At 39.3% G+C, this 19,392-nt stretch overlaps 2 protein-coding genes across 2 annotated transcripts; both read left to right on the plus strand.

Annotated features, from left to right (window-relative positions):
• The first annotated feature begins 1,498 nt into the window (after window positions 1-1,498).
• Window positions 1,499-15,107, plus strand: fgf6b (fibroblast growth factor 6b). Its single transcript, XM_067427171.1, has 3 exons — window positions 1,499-2,870; window positions 3,306-3,409; window positions 6,941-15,107. Exons 1-3 carry the CDS (start codon window positions 2,522-2,524, stop codon window positions 7,115-7,117), a joined length of 630 nt encoding a protein of 209 aa, XP_067283272.1. The 5' UTR covers window positions 1,499-2,521; the 3' UTR covers window positions 7,118-15,107.
• Window positions 15,108-16,746: 1,639 nt separating this feature from the next.
• Window positions 16,747-18,883, plus strand: fgf23 (fibroblast growth factor 23). The gene is made up of 3 exons (XM_067428114.1): window positions 16,747-17,353; window positions 17,543-17,646; window positions 18,125-18,883. The coding sequence occupies exons 1-3, from the start codon at window positions 17,011-17,013 to the stop codon at window positions 18,554-18,556; spliced, it is 879 nt and encodes a 292-aa protein (XP_067284215.1). The 5' UTR covers window positions 16,747-17,010; the 3' UTR covers window positions 18,557-18,883.
• Window positions 18,884-19,392: the final 509 nt, after the last annotated feature.

The raw sequence follows: 19,392 nt of genomic DNA on the forward strand, positions 1-19,392 counted from the left end.
GTCTGAACTTGAGAGGTAATGACAGCTGAATGCTGAGACTCACACGTTTCTGCTTTGATCTTAGTCGTGCTCTGTTATCAACATGGACGTGTGGAAATCATGCGAATTAGGCCACTGGGTGGGTTTGCTGTGCAGTGCATCAGCTTTAATGCAATGCATCCCACATGTATGAGATATTAATGCTGCCTTCACGTGCTATCAAATGCTTCCTACTTCCCACTTCAGAAGTCGTGATTACGAGCTTGTTGTGTTCAGGTGCTTTGTTGTCGGAAAGAATGGAGGACGACAGGTTCATACTTTTGTCTTTGAAAAATGTTATTTTAACACTTACATTTTCAGTCATTTCCCGGTCCCAGAAAATCATAGAATCACTGGCAAACACTAGCAGCACAACACGAAAGCATATTGTTTATAATCACATTCACAATAAAGGCATAATGTAGACAAGATAAGGCTGCTTAAAGACTAAAATGTCAATAGTTTTCAGCAATACATGATCCTATTGTATAGCTATCTAGATTGTCAGCTTGCTTATTCTGGAATGATGGTCAACTACATGCGATTTTCGATGTGTTTAAAGTACACAATATGCTTCAAATGATTATTAATATATGTAAATATGTACTAGTTTAACGACAAGACAATGAAATTGTTGCGGGGAAAAAACAAATAAAACACCTGCCACAGAAATTTGTCTCCCATCTGCCATTTTTAACGGTGCCACGGCCATCTCGGGAACTTAGGTATCAAAATTATTTCCGAACTTCCCAGTGGTAAACACGACATCAGAGGGCGTTTATGTGCAGTTTTTAACTCGGAAACTCTTATTTACACTAATTCTGATAGCACGTGAAGGCGGCATAAGAGCCACATGATTGTGTTCCTCTTTTTTTACAGTTAAAACATCCTTCAGTGTATATCTACATGCATGCAGACGTGAAGGCCCTGCACTCATGCTGATTATTGTAGCATTGAATGCTGGTCTGCTCGTGTTGGTGGAGTCAGAAGTTTAGGTATTTTTGTACTGACGTAAGATTTCTTTGCTAATTACGCTGTCACTGTTTAGCAAGATGTGTGACAGGCAGCTATGACTACTCAGCAACAAATGTTCAAGTCGTGACTTTTCATTTTATTGCTACACACTGCAGTTCTTCTTACAGCAATTAGCCTGCACTGCTGTGCTGAATGACAGCTAAAGGATTCTTAAGGTCACCATGAAATCAAAACTCACCATTCGTATTTTTTTATGGAATATATTTATTATAAATAATTTCTTGATGCGCATCATAACCTTTTTTAAATTCATGTGCCCTCATAATCTTTAATCAAAATAACTCCCCCTCCCTCTTGACATCTCTTCTCTGATGACGTGTTTAGTGCTGCGAGGGCGGATCAACCTGTCACTGGCATGAGATCGACCAATAGCAAATCAGAACAATATTTTAAACCTCTAAATGACACTAATGGGAAAATATAAAGCAAAAAAATATTAATCGGTTGTGGTTTGGCATTAGTTAGAATGTGCAGGGGGAGTTGAAAATGTATTGATTTAGAAGTAAGGATTATTTTTTTTATTTCAGGCAACTGCTGATATAATATGATTGGCGCTTTTTCCAATGCCAACAACAACGCCTCCTCGAGCGTCATACAGTCCGGCTTCGCTGTACTCAAAGCGCACCTGGGGAGCCGCGTAGCGACGCGCGGCATCTGCTGACGTCCGGACATTGCGCGCGCTCCAAGCATTCTTGATGGTGCGTTTTCTCAGCATCATCACCGTGACATCAAGACACGGGCAGCCTCCCGGAAGATAAAAACATCGCGCTGCACGAGACGAGGGACGTTATTTGATCGGCACGCTTTGTGGGAGCGCAATATTCTGGAATCGGGTCGTTGTGTAAACTTCCTGCACAAACAGCCTGGGATGTGACAGACAGGGGTGCCATTGCTCTCCGATGACAAGTGGACTGTTTTTACACCATCCTTCTAAATAAGGAAGCAGGGCTGTCAGACATATGACCACCGTCCCGATTTGGGCGCTGCCAGAGTGCCCATCGCATCCCATGATCGCGCACAAGCCGTCCAATAAGGCTCAGCATGCGACCCCCATTTCACACGTGGAGTGACAGCAGCGTCCCATCATCATCAGTCCGGCCAGTTCCTCTCGCCGCTTGCAACTTTATCTCTCTCTCTCTCTTTCTCGATCTCTCTTCTTCCTCCCCCTCCCCTCATGTAAGGATGGGTGGCTTCTGAGGTGAGAGAGACTTTGGTGAGTGGCATTCTCCACGACCCGAGGCTTCGGAGTTGCAAAACATGATCATCACCACCTTCTCCACCACAAGTTGTGTCTCTGCGCTCTCTGCCCGTTCTTCTGCTGCTCTCATCTCGGGCCACCGTCGCATGCCCGAAGTCCTGACCTGCCTCGCTAAATTAAGCCTGCACCACCATGCCGAGGGAAGAAAAACTAGAAGAGGGGTATTTTTAGTGCCATTAATTTTGACCACGTGCCCCGAAGGTAAACCCGATGGCCATTGCGCAAAGGTTCCTCATCAGTATGTCCTGCGAGGCCAACGCGCAACACTGGCCAAGGACTGCCGTTCTGCTCTTGGGATTGCTCCTAGTTGGGATTGTGTCTTCCAGTCCGCTTCCGAGTTGGAGTAATAGGACAACTTTACTGGAGAAGCGATGGGAGAGCCTGTTCTCCCGCTCTGTGCTGGGGATCTCTGGAGAGAGACCGGAGCAAAACTGGGAGAATGACTATTTGCTGGGCATCAAACGAGTGCGGAGGCTGTACTGCAATGTAGGCATCGGGTTTCATCTTCAGGTCCTCCCAGACGGCAAGATAAACGGTGTACATAATGAGAACCAGTACAGTGAGTTCATGGAATAATGCAATAATTAATTGCGCAGGGCTCCGTCGGGCTTTTATTCTTTATAGGCGACACTTGCAGTGTGCTTGCATAGTCCGCTGTCTTTGGAGGCGAAGACAAATCTATTAAAACACACCGTATCCCTTAGTGCTAAATATCTGCGCGGGCTTAAACATGACATGAATGCTGGGACGGATATAGATGCCAACTTATTTTTACACCGGCTCCTTGAGCGGCCCAGAAGCGCTTAGAACATGCACGACTCAAAGTGTGAGGGATGTTCGTCTTTTGGCAATAATGTAGTAGCCTAGTGGCGCGAGAGGCCGTTTGCGCATCCACAATTGGCACCTGCAGAGGTTCCACCCACCGCATGCCTTGTTGTTCTGAGTCACGCGGAGCCGCTTTATTGTGTGTAACATGCTTGTTCTGTTTGATCAGGTCTCATAGAGATCTCCACTGTGGCCAGAGGAGTGGTTAGCCTGTACGGAGTGAAAAGCGAGCTGTTTGTCGCAATGAATAGCAGAGGAAGGTTGTACGGAACGGTAGGTGTGCGCAACACTTTCCTTTCATACTGCCTGCTGCCAATACAGCGATGCTTTGCATCCCCGAAGACATCGAGTACTGTATGTGTGTGCGTGTTAAACAGGTGATGCTTCCATTGTGCGTTTTCAAGTAATTGATGATCCATGCAGATGGCACGTGAGGGGGGTCGCGCGACTAATAATAGTGTTTACGGCGTGGAGGGAAGTGTGCTGCATTCATTTGTTCGTGCATTACACATAACGCTCTCTGGTTTGTTGACGTTTGCAACTGCTGCACGGTTTTTGCAAATTATTATTAAACACATTTTAGGGTGCATTAGATCCAGGCATAGCGCCAAAGTGGATCGCAAGCACAAGCACAGGGTTTATAGTAATTACTTGGGTTAAGCCTATAAACAAACGCCTAATTCATTTTTATTCGCGTAGTAGTTATAGGTTATCTAGTCACACGTCTAATGCGTAATTGCAGTTCTAAGATCATTTAATAACAGCACTAGAATGTGTGCTTACGTTGACATTTGTTGAGGAGTGTTTTGAATTCTTAATAACGGCAGTAGTGATTATAAGTGTTATGCATTTAATTAATTACACGTAACATAAGTGTGTCCCCAGGATTGAAAAGAAAATGATACACTTGGCTGAAGTTTGGCATGTGACAAGCGCAGTGCAACACTGGTCCATTGGGGCCCATGAGCACATGACAGCTCTGTCCAAAAACTGCAGAGTGTTTCAAGAGCATCTCCTGGAGAAGCCGGGATAAAGGAGACCGGTACACAGGCCCGTCTAGCAGTGATCAGTAAAACGATTCAAGTGATTTTTAATTAAAAGACAGGTTTGGCTGAGGGATTAGTATGAGGTTAATACTTCAGGTTAATGGTTTTCTTGTAGTCAAGTGGAACCAGGCTCGCCTGAAAGTTTCTTTGCATTTGTATGGATTTTCTCAATATGTTGTCCGTTTACCAGGTGTTATGCAAAGTCAAGCCATTTCAAGAGGTTAGATCTATTTGTACTAACAGATCTAATTAAACCTGTTTCAATTTATGTTGCCAAGGCAACATTTCTAATTTTTATTTATTTTATAGTAGCCTACTTATAGTATATAAGGATAGTTTACCCAAATTTATAAAATTCTGTCATGAATTACCCACCCTCATGTCGTTCCAAACCCGTAAGACTTTCCTTCATCTACAGAACACAAAGATCTTTTTGATGAAATCTGAGAGCTTTCTGTTCCTCCATTGACAGCTGTGTAGCTCCTAACTACCAATTTGACACTTGTGAGTGGTTTAGTCCAAACGTTCTAATGCGACACGATCGCTTTACGATCGCTGTTTTAATGAACAGATTTAATTTAGGCTTTTACTCACATATAAACATTGATCAGCGAACATAAACAGAGCCTTATTCAAACCTGCTTGATAGATTTTAACTTACCTTTTGAAGAAGCTTGAATTTGCTGCGTAACACGAGAATGAACCTCATTGGTTCTTGCTGAAGCTCAAACGTGCTGCGTAACACAAGAATGAACCTCATTGGTTCTTGCTGAAGCTCAAACGTGCTGCGTAACACAAGAATGAACCTCATTGGTTCTTGCTGAAGCTCAAACGTGCTGCGTAACACAAGAATGAACCTCATTGGTTCTCGCAGAAGCTCAAACGTGCTGCGTAACACAAGAATGAACCTCATTGGTTCTCTCAGAAGCTCAAACGTGCTGCGTAACACAAGAATGAACCTCATTGGTTCTTGCTGAAGCTCAAACGTGCTGCGTAACACAGGAATTGACCTCATTGGTTCTCGCACATCACGTGCTACTGATGTGTGAGTTGATGAATGTTTCTATGTAAATAAAAGCCTAAATTCAATCTGTCGATCATATAAAGCTTTCGAGTCTCTTCAGAAAATTTTGGTCTAAGCTGCTCGATTCATGTTTTTTTATTTTTTTATTATTAGGTGTCAAAGTGGTAGTTGCTTAGCTGTCAATGGAGAGTACAGAAAGCTCTCTGATTTTATCAAAAAGATCTTAATTTGTGTTCGAAGATGAACGAAAGTGTTACAGGTTTGGAACGACACGAGGGTTCATTTGTGGGTGAACTATCACTTTAAGTTTTTTAACTAATATTTAACTATATTTTATTTCAGCTTTATTTCAATTATCATAGTAGTGGTCCTATGTTAATTGAAATAGAAAATTTGGTTATAGATAGTATTTTGGAAAATAACAATTGTCTATCCATACAGAGGGGGCATACTTTAAATGTATTGATATTAATAAGGCATCTTTGATTAAACTTCGAGTATCATTTGAGTATCTCATTGCCGGGCCGAGTGTCCTGGTTTTCGGTAATCAAAATAGTTTTTAGCCTAATAAAAAGAAGTGTATGTAAGATTGTGGCCTAAACTGGTACTGCAGGTGTCTCCCTCTCCCCCTCCCTCCTGTCTCGAGGTTGCCAGATAGGCTGCAGGATACAGCAGGAACGTTTGTAGCTGCCGCATAGACCGTAAAAAAATATGGACGACTCGACATCATCCGTTTCCGCTTGCCAGATTTAAAGCTTTCAGGCGGCCTGCACGGCGCTGACATCTTAGGACCGAGTCTGCGCAGTAGAGAGCAGGAAGTACAGCTGCGATATCAAAAACCCGCCGACACTCTCACAGATGCAGAACAATTAATGATGTTGGTGTAAAATAAACAGTTATGGATATGTAGAAATTAAAGCTAAAGCTCCAATCTGCTCCCAAAAATCCTGAAAAAAGTCAGTTAGTGCCTCAGTGGCAACTTCACTCAGAGAAGACGTCAATCTCAGCTGTCAATCCAGACGTCACACACCCCGTTTTATAGCATCAAATAACTAACTCAAACTAAACTTATTTTAAAAACGAACACTTGAAATGAAATCATCGTGATGATAACTGCCTTCAATGACATAAACTGACTTTGGGGAAAAAATATTTGAGGTGTAATTTTATTGTTTAGTTTGCCTCGCGTCCATTAGAAAACACAGAAGGGCGGCTATACTGGGACCGGTCACCGGGGGGAGATCGAGGCGCGAAAGCTTCAGTAAATGAGAGGGAGACTGCAGGCTTGAGCTGCAGCTGTGGTGACTAGAGCAGATCTGGCAACCCAGCTGCAGAAACACTACTGACTTCGTGATTGGTTGATAGGTGGAGGGCGGAGCTTCAGGCCAAACACAACATGTCAACATCAACATCAGTTGAGGGCTGCAACAACAACTTTTAAATGACATTATCCTGGCCGGACTACTGTTGTCAGTGATAGAAGTATTTGAAATGATTTCTTAATGTCTAGTGACATATCAGGGCCATTTTATGATTCATTGTAATACATTTCTAACATACAGTTCCTTTAACCTAAATGCTTTAATAGTTTTAGTTTAAACAACAATCACCCTGTTTATGAGTACACTAAACACTTCAACAGGAGCCTCATTCATTTGTGCGCACCAGTGGTGAAAATGAGCATGTGACCGAATGCTGGCATTCACATCTTTCTTCTCTTGTCCTCCTTTTCAGGCTACCTTTAAAGATGAATGCAAGTTTAAGGAGACCCTGCTGCCAAATAACTACAATGCCTACGAGTCCTCCGTTTACAAGGGATTCTATGTCGCTCTCAGCAAACACGGCCGAGTGAAGCGAGGCAACAAGGCCACCACCGCCATGACGGTCACCCACTTCCTCCCTCGAATATGAGCAGACTCTTGCAATAGATCTTCATTTGCACTGGTCTCCCCGAGAGATCTGGAAACTGACACACGAACATTACAAGGAACCGCAAGAATATCACCAAAATAGTACTTATTCTTTTTTTTATATGTATATTTGGATAGGCCAGCTTTTTATTAGAATCTCTGAATATGCTATCCGTCGCTGCTTCTTTCTTTTATATATATATATACACAAACATATATATATTATTGATTATGGAAGTGGAGGCTCCCACAGCCTTCCTTTCCCTAGTCAGGTGCTTGCCAAGAATTGAACAGACTCTGGGATGGATGATGGAAGTCCTCCTCTGCTTTTTACAGTTTTTTATTACCTCAAAGAGCTACCTAGATAGTTTAAAAGGATGCATGAAGTCACGCAGAGACGAACGCTTGTTTATTTTTAGTTCCGTCTGAGCCGACACAAGCATAACGAGTCCTTATTTTTGTATCTTTGACAGTTTTGTTGTTTTTCCTCATGCTGTAGGGTTGTGTGAGCACTTAAAAGAAAGCAGATCTCTTTGCTGCATGTTGCGCTGAGGTGCCTTGGCATTCCCGCACACCGCCCCTTTAACATGCATGCTCTGAACGCCCCGGGGCGTCAGAAATAGGGCTGATATGTTAGCCAGGGCCCCGCGGGGACTCTCCCACAAGGGCCCCGGAGAGGGGCGAGGGGGAGGGGTGTGCATCTCCGCTTTATTTTACCTTTCTCTAATCAGAGAACGTGGTACGAGGCGCGAGAGTGACTCGTGAAGAGGCTGCGTTCGGCATCGTTCGGCGATGATCTTTTCTAGCAGAACCCCTGTTGGAGCTTTGAGGCTGTACGTTTTATTTGGACTAGAATTTCTTATGTTTTTGCAATTGAAACTTCTTTTATAAAGAAAACTGGGGGAAAAACAACAAGAAAAAAATGTGAAATCTACAGGGGAACTGACGCAAGCGCACACTGAAAATGGCTGGTTCGATTATACTATTGCTTATATCACAGGTTTGCCTGAACAAAAGGAGCACTTGAAAATAAGCTTTAAGCATTGCTGTGAATGAGAACGTCTTCTAAACCAATGAAAATACTGTAAATACTGACTGTGCACTGAAAAAGCCAGTAGCCCAGAGCTTTTGTCGCTTGTTGCTGAAGGCACACTGCCGTCAATGATGGCATCTGATTCAAGGGAATACGTGCAGTATATATTTATTTATTTTGGCTTCTGGTGTTGAGTGTGTGCACCTGTCCATATGGATGTTTGTGCGTGTGCGTGTGTGTGTGTGTGTGTGTGTGTGTGTGTGAATCCTGGTAGAGGAGGGCAGTGGATCCTGGGCTCGTTCCTGTTGCTGCAGAGGCACTGCAGTGGCACTCGTCGCTGCTGCTCTATGCAAATGTAATTACAGGGCAGACGCTGTGTGGCATCCAAACTGAGGGACGCTCACCGTTTTTTTTTATAATTTTGGTTCGTCTGCCTTTGTTTGTGTCAGTTTCTCTCAGTAAATGTTGCCCCACCCAGGCTTTTCCTTTAAGGCAAGATGCTACAGGCAACAACATTGTTTTTTTACTGCTCAATTTTGAGATTTTGTTTCAGACTAGTGAAAAAAAGACATCTAAAATAGACTTTTATGTGTTTATTTTTTTACACTTGATCTTCAATAGGTTTTTCTTACTACTGCTAGTGGACGGACATTAAAGGCTGTGAGGTTTTTCTCCACTTCAGCAGCACTTTAAAACTCATAAAAAACTATGGTTAGCTGTTTTAGCTTAAAATGTTCCCAGTGGTACTCAATGTAATTGCGTTTTGTTTACACTTTATTTTAAGATGACATTACTACACTACCACATGTACTTACTATAATAACAGTAAATTATGCATAATTACAAGTACCTTACCCTAAATCAAACCCTAACCGTAACCCTAACTCTATAGTAAGTACACATAGTTCATTAATATTATTTAAGTACTATGTAACAGTCACCTTAAAATAAAGTGTAGCCTGCATTTTTACTTTACGACAAATAAAGCTGGGAACATTTTAAGCTAAAACGGCTTGCCATAAAACGGTGCAGTTTTATTCCTAACTATATTCGAAAGGTTTTAACAAAGTGGGTCGTTCATGTATAATTTGCCTGATTTTATACAACATTTTATTCTAAAAAACATGAATATTGGCAATTTTTGGATTCATCTGTATAACCCTTTGACTCTGATATGTCATCAAAATGAAAGAAGAATTTTGAGCCTGCTCTGTGAAAAAAATAAATTAAAATGTCTAGTAAATAAATGTGACTGATCACATCTAATATTTTCAGTTGGCCGAATTGAAAATCAAATTCTGTGAATTGATGCAATTTAATTTACAGAAATTCAATTCAGCCAACTGAAAAAATGTAGATGCGATCAGTCACTTGAAAAATTTCAATTGGAGACCTGATTTTTTTTTTTACAGTGTAGCTTAATCCAGTTCATTCTGGAAAGTTATGCAAATTAACACGTAATTAATTAGATAATGCCTCATTAGCGAAAAATGTTTGCAGTCCTTAAAGTCCCCAATTTAGGAAGTATGATGAAATCTATTAGTTATTTTTTCCCTATTCACCTTGGGTGTCTTGCCTTAAAGGGAAATCAAAAGGAATGACACTATTTTAGAAAGACTTATGGGACACCATGGCCTGGTTGTTTGTTCAATCTGTTTGAAGTATGTGGGTCCTCGTGGGTGGGGGTGAATACCTGAGCGGAGGCTCCGCTGTTGACGTCCCTCTCGCACATAGACAGTCTTGTAAAAGCCACGGTGCCCAGAAGCCTTGAGATTTCTGTAGCACAAGCGTTCTTTCCGGCTTTCTATCCAACTTTAGTCCAAGGTCGCAGCGATAGCACAGGAGTTGAACTGCTCGAAAATGTCCGTCCATGGTCTCGTTTCCTTTCCTCATTATGTTAAAATCTCCATCATAGTCTGATAGCATGTATTTGGATCCTGAGTTCCTGCTCCCTAAGATATCCATCTACATTCAAATTGTCCTTATTTACATTTTCCATGCCTGATGTTAAACTCTTCAGATCGCCATGAATCAGCTAAAACCAACCCAATCCCGTGGCACAAGTAACTATTTTACAATGTGCTAACTATGTATGAATTTGTTCAAAAATGTATGATTTGTCGGGGTAAAAAAGCATGAAGCTCCACTCCTAAACATAACCATCGTTGTATTAGAGTGCACAAATGGGATTGTACTCAACAACAAAAAAACTGCAGTGAGATTGTGTTGGACGCATCCAGTAGTAAAGACCTTTTGGATTATTAAAGTGCCCCTATTAAGCTATTTTAAAAGTCCCTTATTTTGCTCTGGAGTCTCCTGCAATAGGTTTATAAGCATCCAAGGTCAAAAAACACTATTTTTATCATTGCACCATAACCTAATTTCTTTAAAGGTTCTATCTCTCTAAACCCCTCTTTTCTGAGAGCTTCCTCTGCTCTGATTGGTCAGATAGCCCAGTATGTTGTGATTGGTCTACTCTGCTCTGATTGGTCAGAGAGCCCAGTATGTTGTGATTGGTCTACTCTGCTCGGATTGGTCAGATAGCCCAGTATGTTGTGTTTGGTCTACTCTGCTCGGATTGGTCAGATAGCCCAGTATGTTGTGATTGATCTACTCTGCTGTGATTGGTCCACCGCTTACATTATGTCAGAAACAAAACAGCCATTATGTCTCATTATAAACAGCCAACAACTATTTTGGCTTCCTCAGTGTTTGATGCACAGTGAAACAAACAGTAACGATGGCATAATTTGTACGATATCATAGTGCTCATCCCTTTGAAGTGATGCAAAGTGGATTTGCTTTCACAGTGCAGAAAACAGCGTCTTCTCGACATGTCGACAAAACGACCCAAACACTTTTGCTACAACTACAGTGTTTATGGGCGGGTCAAAGTAGACATTGTTCCAATTATCTTTGTTAGATCGTTGTGTGGATATGTATCAGGAAGTAAGACTGGAATTGCTGCCGACTCGTTTCATGCGGTGCAGAATTTATTCTTTTTTTTAAAGGGATAGTTCACTTTAAAATATAAATTCTGTCATCCTTTACTCACCCAAAATATCAAGATAGTAGGAAAAAAAAAACTATGGAAGTCAATGGCTCCAGTTAACAGTTTGGTTACTGACATTCTTCAAAATATCTTCCCTTGTGTTCAGCTGAAGAAAGAAATTCATACAGGTTTTGAAACAACTTGAGGGTGAGTAAAGGATGACAGAAAATTTTTATTTTAAAGTCAACTATCCCTTTAAGAGACAACCTTTTTCATTTGATCTTTAAAACTTTGCAGTCCTTTTACATTCGCAAGCAACCATATTACACTGCATGAAAAGCAATATTAAAAAAGCATAATAGGGGCACTTTAACACTGGTGTCGCAGTGAATGTATCAGGACAGACCTCTGCAGGACTGACGCAATACTTTAGGGAGACAAAAAAAGGCGAATAAATTCTCGCCTCTGCCAGGCTGCTTGTTTTGCGGTCTCATCTGTTAAAAGATGTTGAAGGCATTACTTGTACATTAGCACATTTCTTCTGGTTTTTCTGCTGTGCCATTGAGGACTGTATTTAGCTGATGTGCCTCGGAAATTCATATCACTGTGAGTCCCGGTGAGACCAGTACATGTACAATAACAATAAAACACATTTATAAGACATAAATGTCACTATTTAATAGCTTTTCATACACATTTAATAATTTCAGTGGATTAGCTAACATTTTGGCTTCATTAGAACCGTATTTTAAATTCATTCATTCAATAAAGATCCAGGATTAATCGGTTTAGCAAACTATACTGCATGGTTTAGGTCAACCTATAAATCTATTTTAATACAGTATGTCTGAATGTGTTGTAAAACCTTGAGCACTAATGAAGCGTTAGGAATGGAGTGAAATGAGCCGTTTCTTTAATGTGTGCCCTGACTGCGACAGCACCACACTCGTAGAAGACAAGATTCTATATAGAACCTTAACGGTGTTCCATTATAGAACCTTTTAGGGGTTCCATCATGGATTATTTTATGAATGTTCTAATTCATTTTTAATTTTAGTTACATTTAAACAGTTTGCGATCATGCTTTATCACTAGAAAAATATTGAAATAACACGTATCATGCAGTCATTTCTCCTCATATAGAACCTTTTGTCTGTAAAATTGAGTCAAGAACCCTAAGGTTCTGTATAGAACCTCACTGAACCTTATTTTTCCCCTAAGACTGTGAAGAACGAGCGATGTGCGTGAACGTTTGGGAATCGGAGCCTTCTCATCTGCTGATGTATGTCGCTTGGATTTATAGCAACAGCTGTAAAAATGTTTATTGGGCATAGAATATAGACACCAGTTTCCTGGTAGACTCGGGACTCTTAACGCTCATGAGAAAAACGTATGTGCATGAATGACTGCAAGCTGTCGCCGTCTGAATCCTCCGCGCATATGGAGGGAGGCTTTCGGGAATCTTTGGAGCACCGGGCATTAGAATGGGATGCCGGTTCTTGGCTCTGCAGTGTTTTTGTTTTGAAATGGCTTTGTGTGGCTGATCCTGTTACAGTGAGAGGAAAGACCCCGGTGTCTGAGGGGGGTCATTAATCATTTGGTGTGATTTCTGGACTTTTTGTGTTGTTGTCACTATCACATCACATAATACATAATCTACTTCAATGTGTTAAAGGGAAAGGGAAATAAAAAAAAGTATATATGAGTCAAAATCTGCTACAGGATTATTAAATGTAACAATTCATGTAAAATTTTTGATAATTGCTTTCATTTTTTAAACAACTGAGAAGATTAAACTACATTTTATAATAATCACATGTCACGTTTATTACATCAGCATATGAGAGTGAAATTTGACGACTACAGGAACTCGTCTCAATCACTCATTTAAAGGGTTAGTTCACCCAAAAATGAAATTTCTTTCATTAATGACACCCTAATGTCGTTCCACAGCCGTAAGACCTCCGTTCGTCCGAGGGCTTTCTGTCCTTTGAATGTAAGTGTATGCACACTATACTGTCCATGTCCAGAAGGTAATGAAAACATCATCAAATTAGTCCATATGTGACATCAGTTGGTTAGTTAGACTCTTTTAAAACATCGAAAATACATTGTGTTCCAAAAATAACAAAAATTACAAAATACGACTTTATTCAGCATTGTCTTCTCTTCCGTGTTCCTCAAATAAAGATTCAAACGGTCATGATTCATGTTTCGGATCGTGTGGCAAACTGCTGAAATCACATGACATTGGCGATACGAATCACGAATCAATCCGCTGATTCATAACTGTTTGAATCTTTATTTGAGGTTTGAAAATGCTGAAGAGAAGACAATGCTGAATAAAGTCCTATTTTTTGTTATTTTTGGACCAAAATGCATTGTTGACGCTTCAAAAGAGTCTAATTAACCAACTGATGTCACATATTTTCATACTTTTGATGGTACATTTCATACATCATACTTTGATGATGTAAATGGTAAATGGACTGCATTTATATAGCGGTTTTAACATTTACATTTATGCATTTGGCAGACGCTTTTATCCAAAGCGACTTACATTGCATTCAAGGTACACATTTTACATTTACGACATCGTCATTTATGAAAGAAATTTCATTTTTGGGTGAACTAACCCTTTAACATTTCATCAATTGCCAAATGTATTTAAAAAAAAGATCAAAAAATTATTGACAATATTAAAATCAGGAAGGTCAGAATCAGAATGTGTAGTTTGTGTATTAAAAAATGTCTGTCAAAATATAACGCACAACTTTCGTTAAACGACATTCACTCACCCGGTGAAGTTTTTCAACTGTATTGCCGTCTTTCGCATGCAGTGTGAAGTGTTTCACTCAGTTCACTGATCATTCCGATTCAATCTCAGTGAGTGAAGAACACATTTATATTTACATGCGTTATGTATTGTGTACGTTATCATATCTTACAGACAGTATGTGGAAGCGGCTCAGACCGCCGTTTTCTCCCTCCTCTCTGAAAGCGATGATATAGTCGAAACATCCAGTCGTGTGTTTTTTCCAGGAAATGCGTGACTAGCTGGACCTCTGCTTCTCGTAAATACTACCGTGTATTGTGCACATTATTTTTTGACAGACATCGATGTTATGATATTCAGATGTTGAAAACAGATGGATCCTAAGATTATAATTATTTATTTAGTTTAGTGATGGATGGCCAGGAGTGTGTTACGTCCATGCTTTTAGTTCTTATATTCCAATTGACAGACAGCCTGAGTTTTTGACGGACGTGATAATGTGCATAAGGGTATGTTTGATTTTTGGGTAAATATAAATCGCACTGGAGACGTTCAAAATGCTTTTTTGTACAGTTCATTATACTTATTTTAAGCTTATTTTGTTACCCTGAGACCGACATTTTTGGCTTGTCAAAAAATGTTACATTCATCTGTCACAAATGATTTGACTTTTATTGACATTGACTCCTTTATCAGGTTTTGACTCATAGGCTACATTAGTACAATCCAGGATTTTGTGTGGCTGTATTGTGTTTCTGTCCGCTCCTCTTTATAAACACATCTCTAACCCTTGCCTTAGTTACGATTTCTTGCAATGAATTTTGACAGGAGGAAACTAAGGACATAATCATGTGTTTCTAAAAACAAGCGCTGATGCTATGTATAAATACAGATTTATTGAAAAATATTTTTTTTCCTTTACTTTTCTACGTATGTGCTGTGCACAGCAGTTTAATCATGTTCCTGATGTTAATAAAGCTATATTTTCTTTTTTTCCTTTCATTTCATATGTGTATTTGTTTCACATTTTAATTATGCTCAAAGTAGCAAGTACAGTGAGCAGTCAGAACTGATTCTTTTCTAGAAATAATTGCCACTCCAGTCATGCTGTCAGGATGTCACACTCATACAGGATCATTTATACAACATGAAACAGTTCAATAAACTACTCGCAACTATTCATAAACTTCTTCCCTGTCATTGTTATTTGATTTTTTTCTTCTTCTCTGATTCATATGCATACATTTAAGCTTGAGAGTTCATATGAGATGCACTGGATTTAATTTATTTCATTATGTGAATATTAGTATGGAATATGATATTTGCCCTACATATCAAAGCCTAGTTCCTTTGTTTTCTTTACAAATTATTCCTGTTTTGTTATATTTTAAAATATAAGTATTTAGGAATAAAAATAATATATGATGACGATTAATATAAAGCAACACTCTAAAAAATATGGATAAACACAGAAATTGGGTTGTTTGAATGGGTCCATTCAATTGGTTCAAACAACCCAATATATAAATATACATAATATGTTTTTAAATATTTGTATATATAGGACATAAACCAAGAGTCAAACTGCCCAAGTAAAGGAAACACTGATCACCATAATGGTGATCAAACATTTTCAATAAAACCTCCCCATAATTCCCAATAAGAGCTTCTATAGATGTCTTTCAGGGTTGGAGCCAAACTCTGCAGGACAGCGACTCAATGGGACCAAACTTGCCTACCCCCGCTTTAAGTAGAGGAAAACAATTGTATAATTGTACCTTAAGGACCAATTGTCTTTTTAGTTAAATGTTTTGTCTCCAAGGAACAAAATTGTACCTCCACTGTACCTTTTTTTCCCTGAATGTATGACCAAAAATTATGTTTGCACATTATAGTTATAGTATAGCTTGTAATCAATTTATTGGAATCAATTTTGTAAGCATTTTCCAAAATCTTTATCAAATCCTTAATAATTTTCCAAGGCCGGACATTGGTTTTGGCCCCCACTGTTGCTATATGACATTAAATAAATAAATAAAATAAAAAAAATTAGATGTGACAACCTTTATTCAAATATTATTAAACGATTTTGTAAGCATATTGGGTAATTGTGTGTGTTTTATTTGTGGTGACGCAGTGAAGCATGCCAAATAGTGCTATTTTCATGATTTATCAAATTTTTTATGTGGTTCAGAACCAATAATATTTTGAGTTTCTATTTATTAAACAAATTTCCTTCATTGTATCAACTCAAATTTGTAATTTCAATAAACTCAAACTTTTAAGGCAACCAGGTTAATTACTGAACCAACAAAAACCACCAATTTTTTTACAGTGTATATATAGATTAGATTAGATTTATACTTTATTGTCCTCAGGAGAGGATATATATATATATATATATATATATATATATATATATATATATATATATATATATATATATATATATATATATATATATATATATATATATATATATATTACACAGTTATACTCAGGTTAGGATAATCTATTTGAATCGGTCCCTGTTTGTGAATGAGGCACATGTTCCCTCTGCTGGCAACAGCAGGAAGTTCAGTTTAGGGTCATACTACACTTTACATTACATCCATTTATTCATTTAGCAGACACTTTTATCCAAAGCGACTTCTTCTTTATACTGATAATGCAGAGAAGTCAATTAAATGGTGAGAGAATCTTAAGTGTATATATATATATATATATATATATATATATATATATATATATATATATATATATATATATATATATATATATATATATATATATATATATATAAACGTAGGCCTACATGTTAGCATTTGAGAAACTTTGGGAGACCACCAAAGGATTCTGACATGCAAAATAACCTTTAAAAGGAGCCAAAAGGGACTTTGTATCCTTGTGCCCCATGAGTTACTTTGGACACATAGAAATTCAAATTTGTGGTAAATTGACAAACCAATTATGGTTTGCCAGTCAGTTACCTTCATAACAAACAGAAGGTGGACATGTTGAAGCCGCCCCCTCACATCCTCTGGCTCTGGGGGCGAGTGTTGCGTAAAGGATGCTGGCGAGGAGTGGCACAGGATGCGTTTAAATAGCCGCGCTCACAAACTTTTACGCACCACAACTTCTTCAGCTCTGCACACTGGTTTTATACCAATAACCGATACTCTGCGCTCTGTGAGGATGCGTTGCGCACTTTCCAACATGCACATGGTGCAGTCCTCCGTCCTTGCGCTGTGGTTCACTGCTCTCCAGGGCTTCAGACCTGCGGATGCTGCCCCCAACCCTTCTCCTCTCCTGGGCTCCAACTGGGGAAACCCGCGGAGATTCATCCACCTTCAGACATCTTCAGACTTGAACAACTTCTACTTGGAGATCAGCCTGAATGGACATGTGCGCAAAACTACAAACCGGGGATCCTACAGTGAGTAGCCTTTTGTTTTCTATTAACATAAATATGATGATCGATTTTTTTAGCATATTAATGCTGTAATCAAAGTCAAACTGTACCAGTCGGATCTATGATGATTAAAAGAAATAACGTTTTTTAATATCAAACAGTGTCTTTTATATTCCCACAGTAAAATCTTCTTTAAATCCTGCATTTCAACAGGTGTCATTTTATTGAAGGCAGAGAGCAGAGACCGTCTGGCAATATTTGGAGTGAAAAGCAACCGATTTCTGTGTATGGACGCAGGGGGGACCCTTTTTACATCTGTAAGTTTTTAATCATATACATTTAAGTTGAAAAAAGTATAAAAAGTGAGGCACAGGCTAATCTTATGTAGCTAAGTTATACAGGTCATTATAATAAAGTAGCCTTAAAGGCTCGCCCACACCAAGGATAACGATAAAGATATTGTTCTAAATAGCAGAGGCCACACCACAACTAACCATAGAGAAAATATATAATTGGTATCACTTTCAGAACGATGTTTTTCCAGCTGATGAGCGATAAAAACACTGACAGCCAATCAGAATCCGTCCGTGCTCGAGCACCCAAAGCGCAGAAAACAAAACATCAGCGCGCGGCGCGCTTATAATAAATAACGACATCATGCGCGTGTATGAACGTTAATATTGCTATCATAGTTATTGTTCTTGGTGAACGGGCCTTAAATAATATAAATGCATAACAATAGCTGTGACACTTTACCTTCGTTATTTTAACATTGGTATATTTGTATGTCTTCAGACGGTCTGCAATAAAGAAGATTGTCTTTTTCACCACAAACTTTTGGAGAACCATCGTGACGTGTACTACTCCACCAAGAATGGTATACTGCTTAACCTCGATGGGGCAAAACAGGTGTTTACAACTGGACAAAACGTCCCTCAGTCATCTCTCTTCTTATCAGAGAAGAACACCGTCCCACTGGAGCGCCTGCAGCACCGGGAGCGGAGAAACCGACAGGTGAACCCGTCAGACCCGCTGAACGCGCTCCGGAACGGAGAGGAGTCCGACTCCAGAGCTGCTCAAGAGGACGATGGAGACTTGGACTTTGAGCCGTCGGAGGGTCTAAACATCTCCAGGGAAACCGTAGTTTCCCCTTCGGACGACGACCCTTGGGACCTTCTTCACGACACGAGCCCCGGCAGTCCCCGGATTGCAGCAATTGTCGGATAGACCGTCCAAGCAAAGTGACTGTGGACCCGCCAACGCAAGAGTGTGACTCCAAAATATTTTCATCACAGGTCGTATAAATAAAGGACATATATTTAAAATCAAATGCACAGATTCTATAGGCTGTTTATTTTCTGCATCTCATCAAATTTGAAGAACCAAAACCTGCGTTGTTGTTTTTTCACCTGCCACCATGAATTTGTCTTTGGTGCTGGACACCACCCGTGGATAACAGTTGTCTACCAATAAAGTATTTATTTATTTAATGAATTACATATGTTTTATTTATGGTATTTATATGGATGCTTTAAGTGTTAGATGTGCAGGGAAATCTTATAGGCCTACCCGTTTTACTCGTTTTAAATAAATAAAAGTTTGTTTCTTGATTAAAGAAAATGTGTTCTGTGATTTATTTGTGTCTTCTACTCATCTTGCAGAGTAGCCTAAGTTAGTGTTTTTTTATTCTTTTTATTTGCGTTAAACAATATAAAACACAATGAAAGTCAGAGTTTGAAATTTTCAAATTGTGAAAAGAATGAACAATAATATGCTATTTGTAGAATAAACTAGTTAAATCATCTGTTTATAACCTTTTGGTTACTGGACTCTTGTTTGATTGAACTTGTCCCTCAGTGAAACTTATCTGGTTTAACATCTCAAGTTCCTGACATTAGAATCAATCTGACATTTGAGTATCCAAGAATAAACTTTTCCACATTCAGCTTTGTTTCCAATGTCAAAGGCTGCACTTTGGTTATTTTCGGAAGGAAGGGCCTTATAGAGCCAACCTATAGGTTACACTCTGACCTGCTTATGCTAAAGCTCAACCAGAAAGAGGA

The sequence above is a fragment of the Pseudorasbora parva genome, chromosome 20 (assembly GCF_024679245.1).
Source record: "Pseudorasbora parva isolate DD20220531a chromosome 20, ASM2467924v1, whole genome shotgun sequence".
Taxonomy (NCBI): domain Eukaryota; kingdom Metazoa; phylum Chordata; class Actinopteri; order Cypriniformes; family Gobionidae; genus Pseudorasbora; species Pseudorasbora parva.